Genomic DNA, 24,637 nt, shown 5'->3' with positions numbered 1-24,637 from the left:
TAGATTGGCGAAAATGATCCCGTCACCATCGGATATGATTTTAAATGAGGTCTTGGTTGAATTCTGGTTTCGTGTTTAAAAATCAGCCTTCTTGAGTTTTAAATTGTTCTTATGTTATAATGGTTCCACCTCTACTGCCATTTTTAAAACTGTCAGTGTTTTTACTGTAAACACTACTGTGGGTTTTCAAGGTGACTGCAGAAACGTATGCCTAGCAAAAGTCTGCTATCTAACGCCACACCACCCTTGAATTATTTTGCACAATTTCATTTAAATCATTCTGACTAGAGGTTTGGAAACAATTGAGGTGGTATATTTTTTAAAATAATTGTTTTCCTCTTTTTGTTGTTTTTTTTTGGGGGGACAGGGTCTCACTCTGTCACCCAGACTGCAGTGCAGTGGTGTGATCACAGCTCACTGCAGCCTCAACCTTCTGGGCTCAAGTGATCCTCCCACCTCAGCCACCTGAGTAGCTGGGACCATAGGCATGCACCATGATGCCTGGCTATTTTTTTTTTTAATTTTTTGTAGAAACAGTCTTGCTATGTTGCACAGGCTGGTCTCCAACTCCTGGGCTCAAGTGATCCTCACCCCTCAGTTTCCCAAAGTACTGGGATTACAGGTGTGAGCCACCATACCCAGCCATTAACCTTTCATATAAAAAGAAATTTCTCTAGGAAGAAAATAAAATGTAAGGATTTATTTCTAATTTTTACCCACATACAATTAGGGTAAAACATATGCAGCATATATACTTCCCCATAATATTTCTCCTTTTTAAAATGAAGAATTCAGGAGAAGACTACTCTAATATGTACATCTGCTAATACATGTATAACGCTGTTTACCATAGACCAGCTAATGGACTTTATCCATGATAAAATTAGTCCATAGTTTCAAAGTTTCCGTGTGTGAGTCTTTGTTGAATCAAAGTCTGTTCACATTAAGAGCACAAATTCTGATGCTTTGCGGTCTTGTTGCTTATTTGTAGCCTTCATACTTACAAGTATAAATCCACAGCTCAAAGAAGTTGGGCAGCAAGGAAGTTGGTAGCTGGGTTGTTCTGAAAAGATGATTTATGGGGATGCTCTGTTTTTATTTTACTTTATTTTATTTTATTCGAGACAGAGTCTCACTCTGTCACCCAGGCTGGAGTACAGTGGCACAATCTCGGCTCACTGCAACCTCCATCTCCCAGTTCAAGCGATTCTCCTGCCTCAGGCTCTGAGTAGCTGAAATTACAGGCATGTGCCACCACACCTGGCTAATTTTCATATTTTTTTAGTACAGACTGGGTTTCATCATGTTGGCCAGCCTGGTCTCAAACTCCTGAACTCAGGTGATCTACCCACCTCAGCTTCCCAAAATGCTGGGATTACAAGTGTGAGCCTCCACGCTTGGCCAATGCTCTGGTTTATCACTGAGTGAAGTTGATTAGGATGATTGTAATTCACATCCAATCCACATGGGGTGAGGGTGGGGAGATCTTTACCCACCAGAGGTACCAACTGCACTGCTGAGGAATGCAGCCAGTTTGCAGCTGGAATAATCCTTTTCACTGTATTATCCATTCATTCATTCATTCAAATAGTTTGTGGACATCACTCTGTGTCAGGATGTAAACTGAGCACTGGGGAGGAACATTCTGACTGCATGGGGATAGATATTCTAACCTTACCTTTAGTAGAAGAAGACGTTAATCAATAAACAAGTGGGCTTATTTCAGAGTCTGGTAAGTGCTCCAGGGATTTCACACCATAGGGTGATATGATGGAGGGTTACACAGAGCAGGGGAGACTGTCAGGAAAGGCCTCACTGAGAAGGGCCCATTAGAGCTGAGATTTGATGGAACCTGCTATGTGATGGTGCAGAGGAAGAACTTTCTGGTCAGAAAACTGCAGTGACAGAGAGCCCAGTCAGGAGAAGGATTTGAGGGGTCAAGGAGGAACAAGTACACCATTGTTTCTTTGGCATGGAGAGCAGGCTGTGGGTGCTGAGAGAGGAGCAGGAAGCTTGGCCGACAACACATCCTGCAGGCTCTTGTAGACCATGCTAAGGGTTGAAATTTTGTTATAAGTGCAACAGAAAGACACTGCAGGAGTTAAAACAGAGGCACATCATGCATCATGACCTGATCCCTTTTATAAAGAATCTTCTAGCAGTTCCCTGAAGAGCAGACTGTGGGAAACAGAAGCAGGAAGCTCATTGTCCAACCTAGCGGACAACATGGTGGCCCAGGCTAGAGCAGTGGCCATGGAGTGGGAGAGAAATGGTCTCTTGAGTCAGTAGTTCAGTCAAAGAATGGACCGGGTTTGCCCATGAATCAGCTGTTCCAGGAATGAGGACATCTCATGTTGCCGGAGTCAAGCTGGTTGGATGAAACTGGAAATTTAGGTTCGAAAAGGAAATTTTTGCCATATTGAAGTTTGATCTTGGACCCCCAATCAACAAGGAAGTTCTACAGAGAACAGTTCTTTCATGCTGTGCTTTGGCATAACTATGATAGTTTTCCTTCATTAAATAAGTATTCATAAGAATAAATTTGCCACTCATCTACTCATACAAAGACTTACACATGATGCAATCTTATTAAACAAATCATCAATAGAGAGACTGATACTCATTATCTACCCAGATGACCCCTATTCTGGCTGCCTTTCCTCCCTTGCCCCAACTGCCAATGGCGAACAAAATCACTTAAGCCAAGTAAAGAGTTGTATAGTATTGAAATGTGTTTAAAAAAAAAAAAAAAAAAAGCCTCCTCAGCCATTGTTAAAATACACTCACTGTGACAGATGTTTGGCATTTTTTGTATGAGGCTTTTCAATGCCTTACCTTTTCCAGTGCATGAGATTTAGTCTGCTTTGCAGAGGAAGACAGACAAAAAGGGTCTCCCAGCACGAGTTACTCTTCTGTAAAGGTTATAGTAAACATGTCAATGCCTAATTAAGCAGAAAATTTTATCTGTATTGTGGGGGAGGCATTTGCTGTCTCTGACTTTTCTTGTGGGGAATCCATTTAGAAGGACAATATAGATTGTGAGGTTGAGCTGGTCCGGAAAGCTCTGCTTCCAAATGTCAGTGAGGAAAGGAATACTTCTTTTCTCCTAGTTTGCAGATCACTATATTGGGTGGGCAGATTGTGCGTGCCTGCATGTATGTGGGGGTGTGTTCACACCCATGCACATGCACACACACGGGCGCACACAGTAGAGTGCATGTATGTATATTTCATCAACATACACAGGAAATAACATAAATTACTTCCCAACTTCTTACTAAATGTCAGGCAAGGTGCGAGGCACTGAAAATACTGAGATGAATGAAACCCAGAAATAACCTTAGCCAATTGTGATGACGGAAAGCCCTTGTCCCCACCAAACCCGCAGATTTCTTTATTTGCTTCTTTGTTGCTGTAATTACGTTATCCATAAGTGTGGTCACCACGTGTCTTAGTTAGCCTGGAACATCCTGCCTAATACCTGTTGACCTAGTGTGTGTTCCCCTTCATTCTCAATGTGACCCTATTTTATTGATGAAATTTGTCTGATTCTCTGATGTTACTTGGCTCAGTAACAATTTATTTCATCAGTTTTTATTTAGTTTATTAATTTTATAACAGAAATTTTCTCCTTGAATGGTGTACGTATTTTTTGCAAACATATAAGTTAATCCAGGAAAAAGAAAATGGGATGATGCCATCAGGAATAATCTAATTCAGCCATATAGCCATTTTAAACTACAGTTTTCCTGCAAGTTGTGACCGCTTATTCATGGTTTTTTGACTAGATTGAGTAGTTGTTGTTTTTTCAAACCAATTTCTGAGACTAGGGACCAGTAACACCAATTTAATGAAAAATCCACCTGTCGATTTGCTAGAAAAGCAAAACACACCACACCAATAACAGTAAAATAACTAACACAACAATAAAACTCTTGGCTAGACTGAATTTATACAGTTCATCTTGTTTTATGGCATTCTGTCCCTAAAATCATGGGCTCTTGTCTCCAGTTTTCCCGCAGTTTTCCCCTCTGATGTGGTTATCTATTTAGTGACATTTCAGTGAAATTCCACTGCCTAACCGTTAGCCTTTGGGTCTCCTCAAAGGGTTCTTCTTCATTAGACTGACAATACAAAGAGAGTGGTGTCTCCTGTATTCGGGTATTCTCCCATCCGGCAGACTTGGGTGTATGTCCTGACTCTGCAATGCTAGCTGTGTGGCCTTGTATGAATTTCCTTACCATAAAGCCTCAGTTTCCCCATCTGTAAAATGAAAATAATAGTAGCTACTTCATGTGGCTATTAGACAAAATGAAAGAATGCATTTGCAGGGTTTAGCTTACTTCCTAGGAGACAGAAATTGTTCAATAAATATTCTTTCTATTCAACAGCAGCAGCAGTGGCAGCCTTTGGATTTGCTGGCTGTAGCTGCTTTATCCTAGCAAATCCCCTTCTCTTCTAATTCGCTGTTCCTGCCTCACAGGACGAACCTCCAGTGCATGGCCACTCCTTTTCCAAGCTTTGTCCTTTGTGACTGGAAATAACAGAGCTGCTCTAAGGTTTTGCCAAGTCGTTACCTGCCACAGAGAGGGAAGATAGAAGTTCCTAAAGAAAACAGTGCATTAAGACTGTGCAAGCCTTGCAAATGTAAAACTGGATCTCCTTTTCTTTAGGACTTCTTTGGTTGCATTTTATCTGCATGGTTCTGAAAAGGCCAGGTGAAGAAAATGAGCCCATAGGCATAATGTCACATTCCCCATCTCCATTGATGGATATTTGCCCATTAATTCCCTTTGCACCAGCTCGCTCATGTCTTCATTTTCCCTATGCAATTACTGGTCCTAAATCCTTTCAGAGAAGGGAAAGCATGCATCCCCAATAGCATTTTGCATCTACAAATCAAATATATAATTGGCATCTCATGACGGGTACCCACAAATCACAGTGCATTTGAAATTACAGGCACAAGATCGAGAGGGCATTTTCAACCTTGTCTGGAAAGGTCTTCATAAACCTGTTGGAGAATAATAAGATAGTCGCAAAATCTCCCATTCTAACACCATTTGCGATTATTTTTAAATCATTATATTTGCTGAGCTTACATAATTTTTCAACTATCAACAGAAGATTTTATTTGCATATCCCATAATCCTGCTGTGTGATTCTCTACAAATAAAAATGTTATAGCAAAAAGACAGTGGCTATCAAAAATATAATGGCTGTGCATCCAAATTACTTCTGAGCACTCAAAAATGATTTATTTATATGGTTATATGCCAATATATCCAAGTGTCTTGGTAAACTTTACCATCTAGATGTCAGGAGTCAAATCTTAGTCTCCCTGTGAGCCAACATTCTTCCCTGTAGAGATCTGACTTTAATAGGCTAGGAAATTCAACCCAGATTTCCTAAAAGTCATACACATGAATTTACCAACTATCTCATTACAGGAATATTAGAAAGATATTCCTTAAACCAGAAAATTATAAACTTGGGATCCCAGGCATTTATAAAGAATTATGGCTCCTGGCAAAAAAAAAAAAAAAAAAAAAGCAGTAGATGGCACGAAAGACACCATTTGGCTTTCCTGTGTCCACTGCTCACAGTGCATAAAAGTGTAGATTAAATCACTGTTCAGTTCGGCATGGGAAGCATTTAGTCTGTGTGGGGAAACCGGAATGGAATATGGAGCCTGATATTGTCGTTTCATCTCTTCTTCTTCTCTTGCAGGCTACGCCCAGGAGGAACAGCTGAAAGAAGAGGAGGAAATAAAAGAAGAAGAGGAGGAAGAGGACAGTGGTTCAGTAGCTCAACTGCAGGGTGGCAATGACACGGGGACAGACGAGGAGCTAGAAACCGGCCCAGAGCAGAAAGGCTGCTTCAGCTACCAGAACTCTCCAGGAAGTCATTTGTCCAATCAGGATGCCGAGAACGAGTCTCTGCTGAGCGACGCCAGCGATCAGGTGTCGGACATCAAGAGCGTCTGCGGCCGAGATGCCTCCGACAAGAAAAGCAACACTCACGTCAGGCTTCCGAACGAAACACACAACTGCATGGACAAAATGACTGCGGTCTACGCCAACATCCTGTCTGATTCCTATTGGTCGGGCCTGGGCCTCGGCTTCAAGCTGTCCAATAGCGAGAGGCGGCACTGTGACACCCGGAATGGCAGCAACAAGAGCGATTTTGATTGGCACCAAGACGCTCTGTCCAAAAGCCTGCAGCAGAACTTGCCGGCCAGGTCCGTCTCGAAACCCAGTCTGTTCAGCTCGGTGCAGCTGTACCGGCAGAGCAGCAAGATGTGCGGGACTGTGTTCACCGGGGCCAGCCGGTTCCGATGCCGGCAGTGCAGCGCCGCCTATGACACCCTCGTGGAGCTGACCGTGCACATGAACGAAACGGGCCACTACCAAGATGACAACCGCAAGAAGGACAAGCTCAGACCCGCGAGCTATTCAAAGCCCCGGAAGAGGGCTTTCCAGGATATGGACAAGGAGGATGCTCAGAAGGTTCTGAAATGTATGTTCTGTGGCGACTCCTTCGATTCCCTCCAAGATTTGAGTGTCCACATGATTAAAACAAAACATTACCAAAAAGTGCCTTTGAAGGAGCCAGTCCCAACCATTTCCTCGAAAATGGTCACCCCGGCGAAGAAGCGCGTTTTCGATGTCAATCGGCCGTGTTCCCCCGATTCGACCACGGGATCTTTTGCAGATTCTTTTTCTTCCCAGAAGAACGCCAACTTGCAGTTGTCCTCCAACAACCGCTATGGCTACCAGAATGGAGCCAGCTACACCTGGCAGTTTGAGGCCTGCAAGTCCCAGATCTTAAAGTGCATGGAGTGTGGGAGCTCCCATGATACCTTGCAGCAGCTCACCACCCACATGATGGTCACAGGTCACTTTCTCAAGGTCACCAGCTCTGCCTCCAAGAAAGGGAAGCAGCTGGTGTTAGACCCACTGGCTGTGGAGAAAATGCAGTCGTTGTCCGAGGCCCCAAACAGTGATTCTCTGGCTCCCAAGCCATCCAGTAACTCAGCAGCAGACTGTACAGCCTCTACCACTGAGTTAAAGAAAGAGAGTAAAAAAGAAAGGCCAGAGGAAACCAGCAAGGATGAGAAAGTCGTGAAAAGTGAGGACTATGAAGATCCTCTACAAAAGCCTTTAGACCCTACAATCAAATATCAATATCTAAGGGAGGAGGACTTGGAAGATGGCTCAAAGGGTGGAGGGGACATTTTGAAATCTTTGGAAAATACTGTCACCACAGCCATCAACAAAGCCCAAAACGGGGCCCCCAGCTGGAGTGCCTACCCCAGCATCCACGCAGCCTATCAGCTGTCCGAGGGCACTAAGCCACCTTTGCCTATGGGATCCCAGGTACTGCAGATCCGGCCTAATCTCACCAACAAGCTGAGGCCCATTGCACCAAAGTGGAAGGTGATGCCACTCATTTCTGTGCCCACAAACCTGGCCCCTTATACTCAAGTTAAGAAGGAGTCAGAAGACAAAGATGAAGTCGTGAAGGAGTGTGGGAAAGAAAGTCCCCATGAAGAGGCCTCATCTTTCAGCCACAGTGAAGGCGATCCTTTCCGTAAAAGCGAAACGCCCCCAGAAGCCAGAAAGACCGAGCTGGGTCCCCTGAAAGAGGAGGACAAGCTGATGAAAGAGGGCAACGAGAAGGAGAAACCCCAGCCGCTGGAGCCCACTTCTGCTCTGAGCAACGGGTGCGCCCTTGCCAACCACGCCCCGGGCCTGCCATGCATCAACCCACTCAGCGCCCTGCAGTCTGTCCTGAACAATCACCTGGGCAAAGCCACAGAGCCCTTACGCTCAGCTTCCTGCTCCAGCCCAAGTTCAAGCACAATTTCCATGTTCCACAAGTCGAATCTCGGTGTCATGGACAAGCCTGTCTTGAGTCCCACCTCCTCAAGGCCAGCCGGTGTGTCCAGGCGCTACCTGTTTGAGAACAACGATCAGCCCATTGACCTGACCAAGTCCAAAAGCAAGAAAGCCGAGTCCTCGCAAGCACAATCCTGTACATCCCCGCCTCAGAAGCACGCTCTGTCTGACATCGCAGACATGGTCAAAGTCCTCCCCAAAGCCACCACCCCAAAGCCCGCCACATCCTCCAGGGTCCCTCCCATGAAGCTGGAAATGGATGTCAGGCGCTTTGAGGATGTCTCCAGTGAAGTCTCGACTTTGCATAAAAGAAAAGGCCGGCAGTCCAACTGGAATCCTCAGCATCTTCTGATTTTACAAGCTCAGTTTGCCTCGAGCCTCTTCCAGACATCAGAGGGCAAATACCTGCTGTCCGATCTGGGCCCTCAAGAACGTATGCAAATCTCGAAGTTTACGGGACTTTCAATGACCACTATCAGTCACTGGCTGGCCAATGTCAAGTACCAGCTTAGGAAAACGGGCGGGACAAAATTTCTGAAAAACATGGACAAAGGCCACCCCATCTTTTATTGCAGTGACTGTGCCTCCCAGTTCAGAACCCCTTCTACCTACATCAGTCACTTAGAATCTCACCTGGGTTTCCAAATGAAGGACATGACCCGCTTGTCAGTGGACCAGCAAAGCAAGGTGGAGCAAGAGATCTCCCGGGTATCGTCGGCTCAGAGGTCTCCGGAAACAATAGCTGGTGAAGAGGACACAGACTCTAAATTCAAGTGTAAGTTGTGCTGTCGGACATTTGTGAGCAAACATGCAGTAAAACTCCACCTAAGCAAAACGCACAGCAAGTCACCCGAACACCATTCACAGTTTGTAACAGACGTGGATGAAGAATAGCTCTGCAGGTATGAGTTTGCTCCAAGGCATTGCGACTAGCCTTGTGAGGAGCTTCTTATAGGGAGATGGGTCTGCTTAGAGGCAGCTAGCGTCTCCCAGTGCCAAGCAGGATAGTAGCTTGCTGGAGTAAGATTTATTTTTATGAAAGACCAGAATGTGAAAAATAAGTCCTAATCATTCTCTCAAGTCCTCCAGTTTAGAGCTGGGAACTAGAATAAAATGGGTTTAGAGAGATGAAGTTCACAGATGACTACTGCATTTTCTAGGCTTTCATCATCCATCATCCTGAGTTACCCAAGCAAGCTCCAGTGTCCAGCCAATGCTATCTTTCATTTTAATTATTAGATACTAACTTCTGTCACCATTCCATTTCACCACCCCACCTTTCCATAGTAATGCCAATGACTTATAAAGTAATAAAAAGGTTAGCAATGGAAGAAACACTGGAGCTTTGCTAGAAGTAGTTACTATACTGAGATTTCTTAATCAGCTCATGAATAGCTTAAAGTTGTCTTTATGAATGTTATTTGTAATAACTGTTTTTCTGCAGCTTACTTTTAACAATTGCCACCTTCCATTCTCTTCTCCTTGGTTATTGTCTACATTAAGTTTCCTGTGAATGAGCATGCGCCCTTAACAGGATGGTAGAAAAATATGCTTCTTTGCGAAACATTGAGATGAAAAGAGAAGCAGCTTATTTTCTTCTGTCATCTTTTAGTTTTCTTGTGAATAGACCAGTATTAGAGTCTACCTTTAGCAAAGATGAGGAAATGCATGCCCTTGAGGTTTTATTTCTCATAAAGAAACAAATGGCTTTCTGCACACTTATTGTTCGTGTGCATGGAGTCCCACGCCTTCAAGATAATTTGCATCATGTATCATAGACGTTTTATGCCTTATATTGTCACCCATGCCCAGAGTATTTGTGTCATTTTTAGGAAACAGGGCAGAGGTCAAATGCCTTAGCAGATTAGTCCCACCAGCGATTTTCAAATGTTGAGTATAAGCAAGGTTGGGTCTTAACAAATCTCTTTCATTTGCCTTTTTGTGTTTTCTCTGCTTCTTTTTCTCTCCCTTCCAGCATGATGCTTCCACATGCTAAGTGCCCTCCTATGTGTTCAGGTGGTCCTCCGCCTTGGGCCATCCCAAGACGGGAACTCAACCTGAACTAAACCTTCTGCGCTGACCAGTCCAGTTTATGTCATGCTAAGTTAAAGATTTGCTCCTAATTCATTAGCTCTTAATTAATTCAAAACAAAATATGAAAACCTAATAACATATAATCACTCACCACCTCCTATTGTCAGAGTATTGGCTTATAAATAGAAGACTTTCAGAACAAGCTAGAGAGGTAGGACACTAGGAGAGTTCCAGGTAGAGAGGGGTATTTACATGGCATGGCTTTGGGCTCATTTCAGATCAGACAGAGACTTACCTGAGTGTGAAGATGGCCAAGATGAAATAAAAAGTTAAAATATCTGGCCTGGGACTTTCCCCTGAGTGAGGAGATCTACCCTTCTGTTGGAGAGGAGTCATCCTATAATTCTAATTGCTATCTGGCCCCAAATGAAGACCATCTTTTTGGTTTGCATGTTTTTATCATGATGATTAAATGTGTTATTGGCAGGGTCTTCTCTTTCTCTCCAAGCATTATTTGTTCAGCTCACAGTATAGAAAGAAAAGCCGAAATGCATCCATTGAAGTCGCACCTGAGCTTGGGGCTCAACAACATCCTATTTATTTGTTATATAACATTTTAAATCTTATATAACTTGCCATTGTGTTTTCCTGATTCTTTTTTTTTTTTAAGTGGGCATACACAGAATACCTAGAAAGAAGAAAGATATTTGAAATCCAACAGTAGTGGGTTGAAACCATGGTGAAAAATACAAATAAGTAATATTTATTTGTGGTATAATAAAGACCACTTTTCCACCTGTTAGGTTTATAATCTTTTTTAAAAAAATTTAATATAATTGCTAAAACACTGTGGTATGGAAATAGGGAGAGCGAAGGAAAAGAAAGCTTGATCCATCGTCAGTCAGAATCTGAAATGTATACTACCTGTTCTAGGGATTCAAAGGTAAACCGATAATTTGGAAAAACATATACAGAAGGTACTTAAAAATCTGTTAAATGCATAGGTAAGTTAGCTATTTTGGCCCCTCTCTGCATTTGTACAGGATGAGCATATCTAATTTGGACCTTGAAAGTGCTGTCTTAGTGTTTTTATTATACAAAACCAAAGCTCCATCCTTACAAGCACCATTAGGCTGTGGCTCTGAGAGGACTGCAGAAAAACAGATTTGAATGCTTGAGACTCATTCAAAGCTGTGGTCTTGTATGTATGTTTTGTGTACAGAAGAGAAGGTGCAGGTACTGGCTGTGTTGGTGTTCATCTTAAAAATACTCCTATCCGCCTGAATGTTTGCCCCATCTGTACAAAGGTCGATTCTTCATGCCTTGGCCACCTTAGAAAAAAATGCCTCTACTCCCAGGATCCTCTTTTAGGATATTTATGTAGTGCCTGTATTGATGCATGTAAGGTTTTTAAATGGTCATGAAATGACATCACTGTTATCTGGAACTCTAACCTTAGTTGTAATGTATGATAGCACAAATTGTGCAAAATGGCATAGTGTTTTAGAAAGTATGATCAAGATTTCGTGGAAAATTTGAGAGCTCTAACAGATCTCTGTTTTCTGATAGACATAACTGTTGATCTGAATTTTCTTTCCTCTATCCACTATATCTTAAATCCTGCAAAATGCTCTGCCAAATATTAAATGCAACTTTTCATTAAAAATTCGTTAGAAAATATTAAGTGTGCATCTCTATTTTAGGACATAAGTAATCTAAAACAATTTCAACGTGTGTTTGTATATATCTTTAAAAGCCACATGCTCTTGACTAGTAGAAATTAAACAGAGAGCAAATCAATGAGTCTGAAATGCATAAAGGCTTGAAATTATAGTCATTACCGTGTAATATAGTATACAAGTTTAACAGCACACCTAGCCTTGAAATTGTTGGCAGGGAAGTATTCTAGTCCAATGAGCTGCCACTTTTGTTGTGGGCGGCTTGATAAAAACACATGTTCAGGGTGAAAAGCATGTAAGGTTGCCAGATAAAATACGGAATGGACGTCCAGTTAAATTTATATTTCAGATAAATGACAAACATGATTTGAGTGTAAGTCTGGCCCAAATATTGCATGGACCATACTTATATTTTAAAAGTATTCATTGTTTATCAGAATTCAGATTTAACTGGGCATCCTGTATTTTTATTAGCTAAATCTAGCAATCCTAACAGCATAGATTATATGGCAATCTGGGAAGAATCAGACAGGCTGGACAAATTAATGTCTATTAATGGCATCAACCATTCCTTCCTCCATTAAATAAATATTCCTTCCTTTCACCTTCTCTTCCCTCATTTCTTCCCTCTTTCTTTCCTCCCATCCTTCTTTCCTTCCTTCCTTCCTCTTTCTCTTCTTTCCTTCCTTCCTTTTTTCTTTTGTCCTCTCTTTTCTTTCCTCGCTGCATTCCTTTCATCCTTCGACAAATATTCGTTGTGCTTTTACTATGCACCAGACTCTATTATATTTAACAATGGAAATGTAATAGTGAACCAGCAGTTCTACCAATTATAATAGCAAAATCTGCCAGACCTTGCAGCAAACACTTTGCAAACATTATTTTACTTTATTCTCACAAACAGCCCCATGAGGTAAAGGTTGATTCACTCATGATAGGGAGGAGGAAACAGAGGCAGAGAGATTCTGCCTGAATTTCCCAAGGTCCTACAATCTCTGAGGCTCACTCATTCATTATGACATATCTAGAAAACCATCGTTCCACAGCAAGCACTGTGCTAATTCCCAGGGAGTAAGCCATAACCAGGACAAGAGTCTGCCTTTGAGGCTAGCCACAGACACACAGATGAAAAATTCTAGGGGAAATGCTGAAAGGAGCACAGAGGAGGTGACTCTGCCTGGTTCCGGGTGAAGCCGGCATAGGGAAGAGTGGTCTCAGAGGCAGTGTTCAGGAAAGAATGCTGGGTTTAAACCCCATCTCACCCACTTACATGAAGGCATGCCCCACTTCTACATCTACGTGATGTGGACATAAAGTCCCTCTCATAGGAAGGTTGTGAGAATATAATATTCTCACATAATATAATATTCTCACATAATATAATATTATGTATATAATATTCACATACTATATACATAGTAGGCTTACAAGAAAAGCAAGTTCTAGACAGAGCTGCTGGAGCCTCTTACTGTGTTCTGTAGCCTCACCTGAAGCATAGAAAACTCACAGCAACTTCTCAACTTTAACTAATTAATAACCTCGCCAAAACCTCAACCTGCTATTTGATTCAGATAACAGTGGCAGTGAAACTACTGTTGACTGGCCTCTTTTTATAAGCCAGGCATGATTATTCATAGTACCCTCATTCTGCAGAGAGGTAAACCAAAGCTCAAAGAGTTTCATGATTTGTCCAAAAACACGGAACTAAGCCTGGAGGTAGGATTGGAACCAAGGACTGTCTAATACTCATCAACTTTCTTCTGCTTCTTGGTTTCCTCCTCCTTGCCTGATGGTTTCTAGGCCATACTTCTGGTCAGACGTACCTCCAACAACCCAGAGAAAAAGTTATAAAATGTGGCCTAGGAGTTGAGAGGAAAAAGGGCATTCTCCTGGGCCTCATGGAGGCTTCAGCTTTCAACCGAACATTGCAACTCAGGGCCCCAGGACTGACCGCAGGGTGAAGTAGAACATACTGGTTCATTTTCTTTTAATGCTCTTGTTCAGTCAGGTAATTATATATTTGCCATATGGTGTCTAACCAAGAAATGACCCACATTCCAGTGAAAATATATATATATGTAAGATTAAAAAAGAAAATCCTCATTCTGACCCTCAGGAATTCATTTTAGGGAAACAAAATGAAAACTAGGCAAACAGGGTCAAGTATGAGACTCTGGCATCTCTCAAGCAGCAAGAAACCAATGCATCATCTTCCTTCACGTTTGCAACTCCTTGTATGCATCTCAGCCTCCATTACACCTTCCCCCCTCATTTGGACTTTTGAACGCTCAATTCTGACATGTATAATTTGGTGCTTTAATATAGAGTAACATTATTTTTCATTTACTCCAATCTGCCATCAGTATCATCTTTTCATTTAACCAGATGCAATTCTTTTTTCTTACCCTAAATTGAAAATCCATGAGCGACAGGGAGTGCAATGTTTTAATTAGCTCATATTTTTTATATGGATTTATGTCTTTAAAATACATTTGTGTAATTCTTCAGCTAAATTAAAAACGTCTTTCTGCGAAAGTGAGGAGGGGAAAATAAAGAGCTAAATTGTGTCATTAGCTGAGGTGGTTGCAGATGAGGAGCAGAATTTAGTGAAGGGACACACAATCGCAGGAGCTGCTTCCTGTGAGGATTTTGGACTTGCCCTTCCTGTAAAGAAGCCTTTCTCCATAAAGACCTCTCAAAAATGGCTCGGGGAGGAATTTTTTTAAAGGCCTCTTGTAAGTAAACAAGCAGTTACCTTCACTGAGCTAATTTGAAACCCAACCTGCCGCCAAACAAACAGAGAAAAAGAAGTCATAATGATAAACAGTTTTCCCTGCATTTCTCTTTGTCTTTTTTTTTTTTTTAACTATCAAGTTTAAAGCTTTCCACGATGCTTTTTTCTACTTTATAGGAGACAAGTGACATTCCGTGGTAAATGGGAGAAAAAGCCATGCAGAACTGAAATCTCTCTAATGCATTGACACTAACTTGCCCTCTATTGTTGGAAATGAGCAGGCGCTCATGATTGTTCATCAAACGGCTCCTAATGCAGTTAAAGCATTCAGCTATAATTTCTCCTTGCATTTATAATTACTGTCATAGACTGCACACCTCGGTGAGCAGATTAAAGCTATAAACTATTTAGCCTCGGCTCTAAGACGAGGAACTTGATTTGTCTGGCAGGAGTTATTTGTTAGGGAGCTTGACACTTCACATAAAAATGACTCAACTTGATGAAGAACAATGCAGTTTTAGCAATGCGGGGATTTTAAATCAGTCATGATGCCACGCCCTGCAAGAATCGCAGGGCAGTTTGTTAAACGATATGTAGGCCAGCGAGATAAGGGAGTGTGTTAAGGGTACCAAAATAGAAGAGGATTTGGTGTGCAGTTGCTTTCTTTCCTGACTCTCTTCTGGAAGATCAGGAGTTTGTTGAAAATCAGTGCATGTCATGTTCTCCTATTAAATCCAGTGTAAATGTTACACGAGGCTCACCTGGAGGGAAAAGGGATGCCGGCAGCCACAGGCGCATGTCACATTTGGGGGTTTTACAGAACTCTGTGTGGCTGTTGAGAACAATTGCCTCCAGAAGCCCAAGAAGCCAGGATTATATGGAAAATGGTTGTTTGGTTTGGTTTATTTTTTTTTTCCGGAATATGTTCATGTATTTCTTTGTGTATTTATTTGTTTGTTTAGTTGCAGGAGGCACAGAATATATTTAGGCAAAGAAGGTGTTTCCATGGGGCTGATTTGATATCTATGAAAATACACAAGAAATAGATACTTTCCAACTTAGACATCTTCTAATTGTTGAGACCCAGTGACCAAGAGCTTTTTCTTAATGAATTTTGGGCAAGTTTGACTTGCCATGGAATCATCTCCCACCTATTCACACGTCATAGCCATAAATAAACACAAATTTACCTTAAAACTGGTATTCAGCATCAAGACGCTGTTGAATGTTTATTCGCAGCAAACAATGGATACCAGTGCCCAAATATTAAGGATCATGAATATAAGAGCTCCCAGGGCCGGGCAGTGACCTGCAGGACCGTAGCATGCCAGGCAGGGGCAGTTACAGGGAAGCAAGGAGGCCTTGCACAGCTCCAGTGATTTCCAAAGAAATAGCAAACCCAGATCTTTGTGTGAGTCTCCCAGTGTTTTAGTTGGGGTTTTTTTATGGATGCGTTTTGGTTTGGTTTGGGTTTTAGTTTGTTTTGTTGTTTTTGTTCTGAACACCCTTCAAGTCAAACAAAGTATATCAGAGACTACATTTAACTCCTAGACTACTAGTTTGCAGCTTCTGGATCTGGTGGCAGGTCAGAGGGAGACACTGGCCGTGTTTCTTGGTGTCTTTTGTCCCGTCTCCCCCAAGGTAACCCCACTAGGGCTTTGGGCTCTTACATGAATGCCACATTTCCCCCATCTCAGAGGATACTGGGCTATTCTTTAGGAAACTCTACTTCCTTCTTCTTACGATTTCATCAAGTTGCTGCTACTCAGTGGAGGGGAACAGCCTGGACTCCCCTGGAGGGGAACCAATCATTCGGGCTTACCCAGGACTTGGCCAGGAGGGTTCCAGGGATTTCAGACTGAGAACAGAAAAATCCCAGACAAACTAAGATGAGTTGGTCACCCTGCTCTCCTGATGTACTCTGGTTTCTTTTCAGATCATATAAATCTTTTGACTTTTACTGATATGTCTATTGCCTTAGGACACAATACTCATGGCTGGCATAGTTTGTGAAATGGTGTGTGTTCTCTAATCCCTATGATACTCAGTCAATGCTGCTACCCAGCATGTTTTACCTATGGTGTTTGTCTAAGTCTCACAGCAAAACTGCAAAGTAAATATTATACTCATTTTAGAGATGAGAAAGCTGAGGCTCAGAGAAGGTGTTTCAGATGCCCAAGACCCACAGCAGCAGGTAATGGACTGAGACTCCAGGCCAGAGCCGTCAGAATCAGAGCACAGGGCTCCTTACACAGCACTGGCTGCCAGCGCTCAACTTCAGTGTATATGGAACAGACAGTATTTCAAAGGATGGTGCCTTTAAAATGCACAGTCTTTTTTTTACTTTAGGTGCATACTTTATCTGGCATTTCTCCCCATATTATCCTTCCCCACCCCCTGCGGTCTCTCCCCTACCCCCCCAACTGCCCCCAGTGTGTGATGCTCCTCTCCCTGAGTCCATGTGTTCTTAATGAGATGATTTTTGAACGTGTGTAACTATGCCTTAGCTATAGTTGCTACAAAGACTGAAATGTTCTTGCATGCCAAAACCCCTGGCCCAAAGGATGGATGTCCAGAATGAGCAAGTGGGCACATTCCCCCTGTTTCTAAAGTTTCACCAACTTTAGCCTAAATATATGCTCTTGCAAGCTACTCAGCACTCGTGCCAGTAGGCAAAAGACTGTGGCTGAAGAAGATTTGTTCAATGAAGTTAGCCTTCAAGTTATTGTTCTCTGATATGTGTAGAGGGTGCTCCACAGGGAGCACTCACTGAGGTTAGGAGCTGGCGTTCCTGTCAGGGAGATGGACAGACAAAAAGTGTCCTAGTGAAGGAAAACAAGGTAGCATGGAGGGCCAGAGGGCACCGTGGCCTGCAGGTTTACAGGGAGCTCGGGGAAGACCTCACTGAGAGAGGCTATTTATGCTGAGACCAGCCAAGCAGCACGAAGAGCACCTGCTCCTCTCCAAGCACCGCAGGCGAGAGCAGTTCTGGTAGATCTGCAGATGTATCGGGATTTCAGGGGAGCCCAGCTCAGGCAGCACGGGGAGGGCATTGAAAATGAAAGCTGGAGAAAAAGACCAGGGCCAGAGCATTCAGGGGTGGGGGAGAAGTAAGACCCAGAGAGGTTCAGTAACTTACCCCAGGCCACACAGCTAACAGACTTCACACATCCAAAAAAAGTCCCAGTAAGAACATTCGAATGCATTGAGCAAGACAGGGCACACTTAGAACACTTGGAAGACTCTAAATTTCAGATTTTCACTGCCACGAAGGCTGAGACAAGGGAGAGACTGCCAGCATGAGAGAGGCTTGAGGGGCATTGGAGGTGACCAGGGACAGGGTAGGGGAGCAGCAAGTCATGGCAGGGACCTTAGGAAGGAAGAAAGGAGGTCTGGTGGCTGCCGGGTACAGTAGAGGGGAAGCTGCTGTTCCCTTCCTCCCCCAGCCCCACAGCTTAACCGGCTCCATGGGGGCTCAGCCCACCTCTGTGAGCTGGTCTTTCTTTTTCTGTTGTATAATAGGCACCATGGCAGTAAATGCCGCCTCCCCAGCTCCCTCCGGGAAGCCCCACGGCTTGATTATTCCTGAGAATTGGTGACATTCTGTGGCTGCTCCTTGTGGGGGAGGCACAGGTCTGGCCCACCTGGTGATTTTTGTTCCCTTCTTACTGTCACTTTTGAAAGAGAGGAAGGTTTTACATACACATAAGTAATTAATTCTGTTCTTTCTTATTCTGAACGACCCACACATCAGCAGAAAACCAGAAAGACTTCCTCAGGACAGAGAGGCACAGGAGAGCAATCTGAGAGAAATGTGTTTTCCCTTCCTCCCTCCCTCCTTCCTTTCTTCCCTCCCTGCCTTTCTTTTTACCAATATTTATCAGACACTTCTTACAGGCACTGAGAATATAACAGAAAATACAAGCTCCCTGCCCTTGGGAAGCTTAGAGTCTGACCCCTCCACTTTAGACTGAGGCTCGAGAGAAGATATTTGGCCACAGCTACACCAATCTTACCTGCAGTGGGATAAGATCGAAGCAGTTAGACTTACTGGGGTTTGTGGGAATGCCAAGGAGGAACACCTAACCCAGGATGGGGGTTAGGGTGGAGGAGGACACAGGGAGCCCAGGATTGCCTCCTGCCTGAGTACCAAGATGAGCACAAGGAAGTCAGAAGAGAGATGAAGGAGGGACACAGCGTGAAAGAAAACAGAAAAGGAAATCTTCTGGAAACAAGAAGTTTAATGTGTGCACTCTGCCCCACACCCAGAAATTGTTTTCTCGTTTTCACTAATTAGACATAAATAACTGTACGCCCAAGTCCACGTACTGGATCACTTTCTAGTTCAAGGCAACAGAGTTTGTTCTCTCAATACAGCCTATGCACTCTCACCTCAAATAAGAAACCATTTATCTTGGATTTTCTGAAATACCAAAAATAATTCTCTTAGCTTCTGGGCTGGGGCACTTTCAGGCTGCTTGGTGACAGGGGGCTGCCCGACCAAAAATAATTCCCCTTGCCCCATCATCACTACTAGTGAAAATGATACGGCTATAATACTAGTTAATTGTATCATTCATAAATCCAAAAACTTTGTGTGCATGAACTTTTCCTCAAGCCCTCTGCAAGGCTCTGGGATAGACTGGAATCACAAACAGTAACACTTCCTAGCCTCATGGAGTTCCTAATCTAGCAAGGGAGGCCAATCGATGACTTTTTTTTTTTTTTTTGAGACAGAGTCTCACTCTGTCACCCAGGTTGAAGTGCAGTGGCGCCATCTCAGCCCACTGCAACCTCCGCCTCCTGGGTTCAGGTGATTCTCCTGCCTCAGCCTCCTGAGTAGCTGGGATTATGGGTGCCCACTCACCACCATACTTGGCTAAGTTTTGTATTTTTAGCAGAGACAGGGTTTCACCGTGTTGGCCAGGCTGGTCTTGAACTCCTGACCTCAGGTGATCCACCTGCCTCCGCCTCCCAAAGTGCTGGGATTATAGACAGGAGCCACCATGCCCAGCCTCAGTGATGATTAAATAACTAGATGGGTGAATGTTGATAGAACTGGTAGGAGTGCCACTGATGAGGCTGCATGGGACACAAAGTCTCTAGCAGGGGCTTTGACTTGGCACCAAAGATCAAGGTAGGCCTTGAGGGAAGATGGGAAGGGCCTCAGTGCTAGTGAGCTGAAACAGAAAAGGTATTCCAGGCAGAGAGAAGAGCCCGTGTCGAGGCTCTGAGGCCAGTGAGAAGAGGGTCAAGTACAGGTGTTTTAAAGAAAGCTAGTGAGCTGGAAGGGAGAGGGAGAGGACGGCTGGTGTGAAATGAGGCTCCATTGATGCAGTTTCTCTTAATATTTCAGCCTGTGCTCAGATCCTTAAAGGCACTATTCACTTCTTTCAGTAATGTCACAGGATGGGTGATAGTCATTTATTTTACATAAAAGGAAACTGAGGCTTAGAAATAATGAAAAGTCCCAGTGTCACAGTCCGTGGCAGAGAGAGAATGGGAGTCCAGCTTAGACCCTACACATGCCCTTCTACCACGTGACTCTCGTAGTCACACCAAGGGCTGTTTAAAGATGCCCAGTAGTTGTTAGATGCTTGCTATAGTCAAGGTCAGATACTCACAAACACTTAGTAAATAAAACTAAGTAAGGAATAAATGAGTGCTGACATACTCATCAACACTGATCTTTATTGAATGCCTCACATGTGCTAAGCTCAGGCTAAGCACTTTGCACATAGTATCTTTCTTAATTCTTGCAACAACTTTTTGAAATAGGCATTTTTATTACTATTCCCCCTGTGCTGCTGAGAAAACTGGATCTTTAAGAGCCCAAGTGATTGTCCAAGGTCATTTAGCTGGTGAAGGTTGAAAGTGGGATTCAAACTCACCGGCCAGAGGCCGAATCTTAACTCTCCCTGGACTGCTTCTAGTGCAGGAAAGCAAAGTCCATGAAGACTCAGCATTCAAGGGAGTTGGCTTAGCCACTTGGGGATGGAGTATTCGGAGGCCTTTTTGAGAGAGTTTTAAGATCTGAACTGAAGAATTATATAAAAGAAAGACAGGGGGTGGGCATTTGGAAGTCCTCTGGTCAAAAACACCTTTCCATTCTAATGTTGGAGCCTCCAATATACATGTTTCACGCAGAATATGAAGGAAGTTTGTGCAAGATACAGACCCAAATTGAATTGAATTGCTTACAATTCATTTTGTGTTACATCACAAAGACGGGAATCAATTAAGAAATGGGGGGTGGATCTTTATAATTGAGAAATTCAGATGTTTCTGAACTTCAGGACTCAGGGGATGATCTACAAGACATGGGCCAAGGCATGGCAATACGAGGCAAGAACTCAAGCAGGAGGAGGAAAGACTGCCTATCCAGGCAAGAGCATGACTTAGAAACAGGATTTGAGTACCACTTCATGGCTAAGCATGCGCGGGATGAAACCTGTCTTCCTGGGCTTCAGTCTTTGCCTTGCCTCTTCTTTCCCTGTGATGAGTCTTGAGGTAGCTCAAAGGCTGCATCTTCAGTGTAAATACAACAGTGAATGAACAACAAATAGTGGTTATTTCAAACATCTATCTTGGATGGCTGTTTAATTTCACTAAACCCCAGGTTGCTCACCTGTCAGCTGGAACGAGCAACAGTCCCTTCTTCATGAGACATGGTGAGGGTTTTAACCTCACTTGTCCACAGAGACCGCTTAAATTATAGTAGATGCTCAGCAAATCTGAGCTGTTATTTTCATCACGACTGTCAGAGGTCAGGGCAGGCTTTGGGTTCGGACACACCTGGGTTCACATCCCAGCAGGGCCACTTACTGTTGGAGCCAGGGCAAGTCAGTTATTTTCCCAGAGCTTCAGCTTTCTCATCCCTAAAATTACAGCTAATAACATTCATCTCCCAGCGATGCTGTGAGGACTCAAAAACAATATATATTCAGATCGATAAAAGAGGTTGGCACAGACTGGATGGCAGGGATGGCCTTGCAGTCCCCTGTCTCCTCCCTTGGTCTGTGTTGAGGATTAAGTTGGATGGTGTACAGGGGTGGGAGGTGTCTGCATGGTTCTGGCACACAGAACAAGTGCCTGAGGGACTACTTTCCTCTTGATTCTCTTCCCCTCGACCCCGAACCCTTGATCACCTACTTTAAAGAAAAAAAGCCCTTTTAATTACTTAAGATTTAAATTAAGAGGTGGATTGGATGGTGCCACTTTATTTGAAGGAATAAAGAGCGATTGTAAGTATAGATTTAGCTAAAACAGCTCTGGCAGGGATGGGAGAAATAAAAGATACGCCCCTGAGAAAAAATGGAATGTACCATTAGCCTGCATTTCCTTCCCTCCAACTTTCCCATTCTCTTCCTGCCACTGGCCGCTTTGCAAAACCCCACCTGCTGCAACACAGATTTGCTGGTGGCTAAGCCATGCTTGGGAAGAACTGCACTGGAGTTTTCAGTGAAGATGATGAGGAGGAGAAGGAGGAGGGGGAAGAGGGGTGGGAGGAGGAGGAGGGGAGGAAGAGGAGTGGGAGGAGGAGGAGGGGGAAGAGGAGTGGGAGGAGGAGGAGGAGGGGGAAGAGGAGTGGGAGGAGGAGGGGGGGAAGAGGAGTGGGAGGAGGAGGAGGAGAATATGATGATAAGGATATGATGATGATGATTAAATGTTTTAACACACAAACTTAGAATAGTGCCTGGCACAGTATCCATTATCAAAAATATCCTTGTCATCAATATTGACAGATAACTAACATTTGTTGAGCACTGTTTGAATCACCATATAGATTAATTATATTATCAGTAGCAACGAAATGAAAGGAACCTCTTCTTTGGATTCTTTTCTTTAATAAAAGAATTTAATATATTCTAATATCATCTCTGAGAGGTAGATGGAGACCCTGCCTTCATTCACTAATTTACCTTTGGGGAAACTGAGGCATTTTTCCATAAAACTGAGAGCTATCTAAGAACATGGCCACAGTGAAGTGCACCTGTAGAGGGCACAGTGGAGATGCCTTTGGTTTTCTGATACTATATTCTTGTGCCCACGCTCGGCATCTGCTTGTTTTCTCTTCTAATATACGCACCTGCAACTCTCTTCTAGAGACATCCCCCGGCTCCTGGAGCTGCTCAGCTTGCACACGCAGAGCGCCCTTGGTGCCTGCAAGTGTGTGCCTCTGGACAGCCTTGAGTCAGTGACTGATGGATGTGGAGTACCAGAGCCCAACCCCTGCCTCCCAATAGGGCAAGCTCTGAGTTGTAAGGTGTTAGTGCCTTATGTATACTATCTCAATTAAACTTTCTCCTAAATTCTATAAAGAAGGAACTGTGATTGCACCCAGCTTACAGGCGAAGAAACCAGCCCCCAGAGACATGAAGCAACCAGGAAGACGACACAGCTAGTAAGAAGCGGAGCTGGAAGTTCAGTGTAGACAAATGGAGGATTTGCCTGAAGCCAGAATTTTTGGCCAATATGTCAGCACCATTCTGGCATCCCTTAGTTAAATTCTGTGGGTAGCACACCGAAGCGTGAGATACAGACACACTACTTATTTGAAAGAGAGAAAAGAGGAGTGGCCAAAAATAAAAAGTTTAAATACCCCCAAAATTCAAATCTTTAACCAAGGCAACTTTCTATCACTCGGGGCCTCCAGCAAATCGGCACTTCAAATGTGCATGGTTTTATCTGGTATTTTTTTTTATCGATGGAGAAAAAAAATGATGTTTCAGGTTATGTTATTTTCAATGCTACATTACTTGATTTCACAGTCAAATAATTCTATTTTTGTTCAGCAGAGGATTTTGTCATGTTTAATTGTTGATGACTCCCTCCTCCCCCTGTACTTGCAGGAGCCTCCACTTTTCCCCCTGCTGCCTTTCTTTAGACTCTCCCTGTGCAGTAACCATGGAGATGAGTCCCCATTGGATAGTCTCTGCTCCGGCTTAGAAGTCAGAGAGCCAATCAGGACCTCATCATCCCAGAAATGTAAGAGGATGAAAAATGTGAGGCCTTTGTAAGTGGAGGGAAGGCCTGACATGCAGTCTCCAGAGACAGGGAGTTCCTGATGCCTAGAAATCCTGAGTAGGAAACACGCGGCAGCTAAGCTCAGTGGGAAAGAACAGGGGTCCTGGAACTGCTGGAGTCTGGCCCCGGGGCTGGGTTCTCCACTTCCTGGCTTCCTGGCTGAGGGACCTGGGTCAGAGGATGCCACTTCTTTGAACCTCAGCTGTCTCTCCTATCAAGGAGCAGCAGAAAGGCTGAGCTCACATATTGTTATAAAGATAAAATTAAGGGCCAGCTTTAGCTCAGTGGTTACTTCAACAATGCTTTCCTTGGTGGAGAACAACCACTCTGCGTGGTTCAAGACCCGCGGGCGCTCTCCGGCCTTAAAAAAAAAAAAAAAAAAAGATAAAATTAAATACAACCCACTAAGCACCCTGTATCAGGCATGTAGAAGTCCTCAATTAACAAGAGCTACTCCCATAATAGCTAAGATATAGCAACCCTAGGGCCGTTAGACCTGCTCACCCAATCAAGGTTGGGTGAGCAGGTCTAACAGCCCTTCCCTCAGACTATTTGCCACCCATCACAGAAGGAAGACAATGAAACCACAAGGCTTAGCTTTTAGTCACTGCTAGCACACCAGAAGTATGGAGCCAGTGGGGAAAAGAGGGGTCAGAGGAGTCTAACCAAACAGGAAGAGATCTAGGCTGAGTCTGGAATGATGAAAAGGAGCTAGCCAGGTGGATAAGAGGGAAAAGTGTTGTGGAACGAAGGAATGGCAGGAGTAAAGCCTTGTGAGTGAGAGAGAGGGTATGGTTCATTCCAAAAAATGCATTTGGCTCAGCATGATTGGGGCCCGGTTTTGGGGAGCAGGTGGAGGTTTTGGGGAGAGAGAGGAGGCTGAACAGAGAGGTGGCTGGTGGATGTGCATACAGTGGCTTCTACTTGGGTGCACACACTTTGTCTTTTCATGATCGTAGGGACAGATGTTCAATCGAGGTTTGCTTTATGAAGTACTGGAGCATCGTTTCCATGAAATTGACTTTGCAGGGCTAGGCATTGAGTGGAGAAGTGGACTTTTAACTGAGCCTCCATTTGACACCAGATACAAGGTCAACCTCCACGTTGAAGCGACAGGAGGGCAGAGGCTGCATCTGATTGGCTCCCCATTGTATTCCATGGAACCTAGACTGAAAGAAAAGAAAAAAAGAAAAGAAAAGAAGAAAAGAAAAGAAAGAAGGAAGGAAGGAAGGAAGGAAGGAAGGAAGGAAGGAAGGAAGGAA

The 24,637-nt window shown here is 43.7% G+C and overlaps 1 protein-coding gene and 1 long non-coding RNA gene across 4 annotated transcripts in view; one reads left to right on the top strand and one right to left on the bottom strand.

Moving 5' to 3' along the window:
• TSHZ2 (teashirt zinc finger homeobox 2) overlaps positions 1–24,637 on the top strand; it is a 513,539-nt gene that overhangs the window by 280,823 nt on the left and 208,079 nt on the right. For 2 of the 3 annotated variants that reach the window (XM_032255938.1, XM_032255940.1), the window contains exon 2: positions 5,731–8,803. In XM_032255938.1, coding sequence (XP_032111829.1) covers positions 5,731–8,795 — 3,065 coding nt within the window. In that variant the 3' untranslated portion in view covers positions 8,796–8,803. The remainder of the gene's footprint in view (positions 1–5,730; positions 8,804–24,637) is intronic. The other variant, XM_032255939.1, reaches the window with a different exon arrangement.
• Positions 97–22,253, bottom strand: LOC116535120. Its single transcript, XR_004262051.1, has 3 exons — positions 22,173–22,253; positions 10,917–10,924; positions 97–108 (listed from the first exon to the last, which is right to left on the bottom strand). It is a non-coding gene; the product is annotated as an uncharacterized LOC116535120 (long non-coding RNA).

This window comes from Sapajus apella, unplaced genomic scaffold (genome assembly GCF_009761245.1).
Source record: "Sapajus apella isolate SASKATOON/1434 unplaced genomic scaffold, GSC_monkey_1.0 scaffold92, whole genome shotgun sequence".
Taxonomy (NCBI): Eukaryota; Metazoa; Chordata; class Mammalia; order Primates; family Cebidae; genus Sapajus; species Sapajus apella.
The sequence above is the reverse complement of the archived record's forward strand: the minus strand, read 5'-3'. Positions and strand labels throughout refer to the sequence as shown.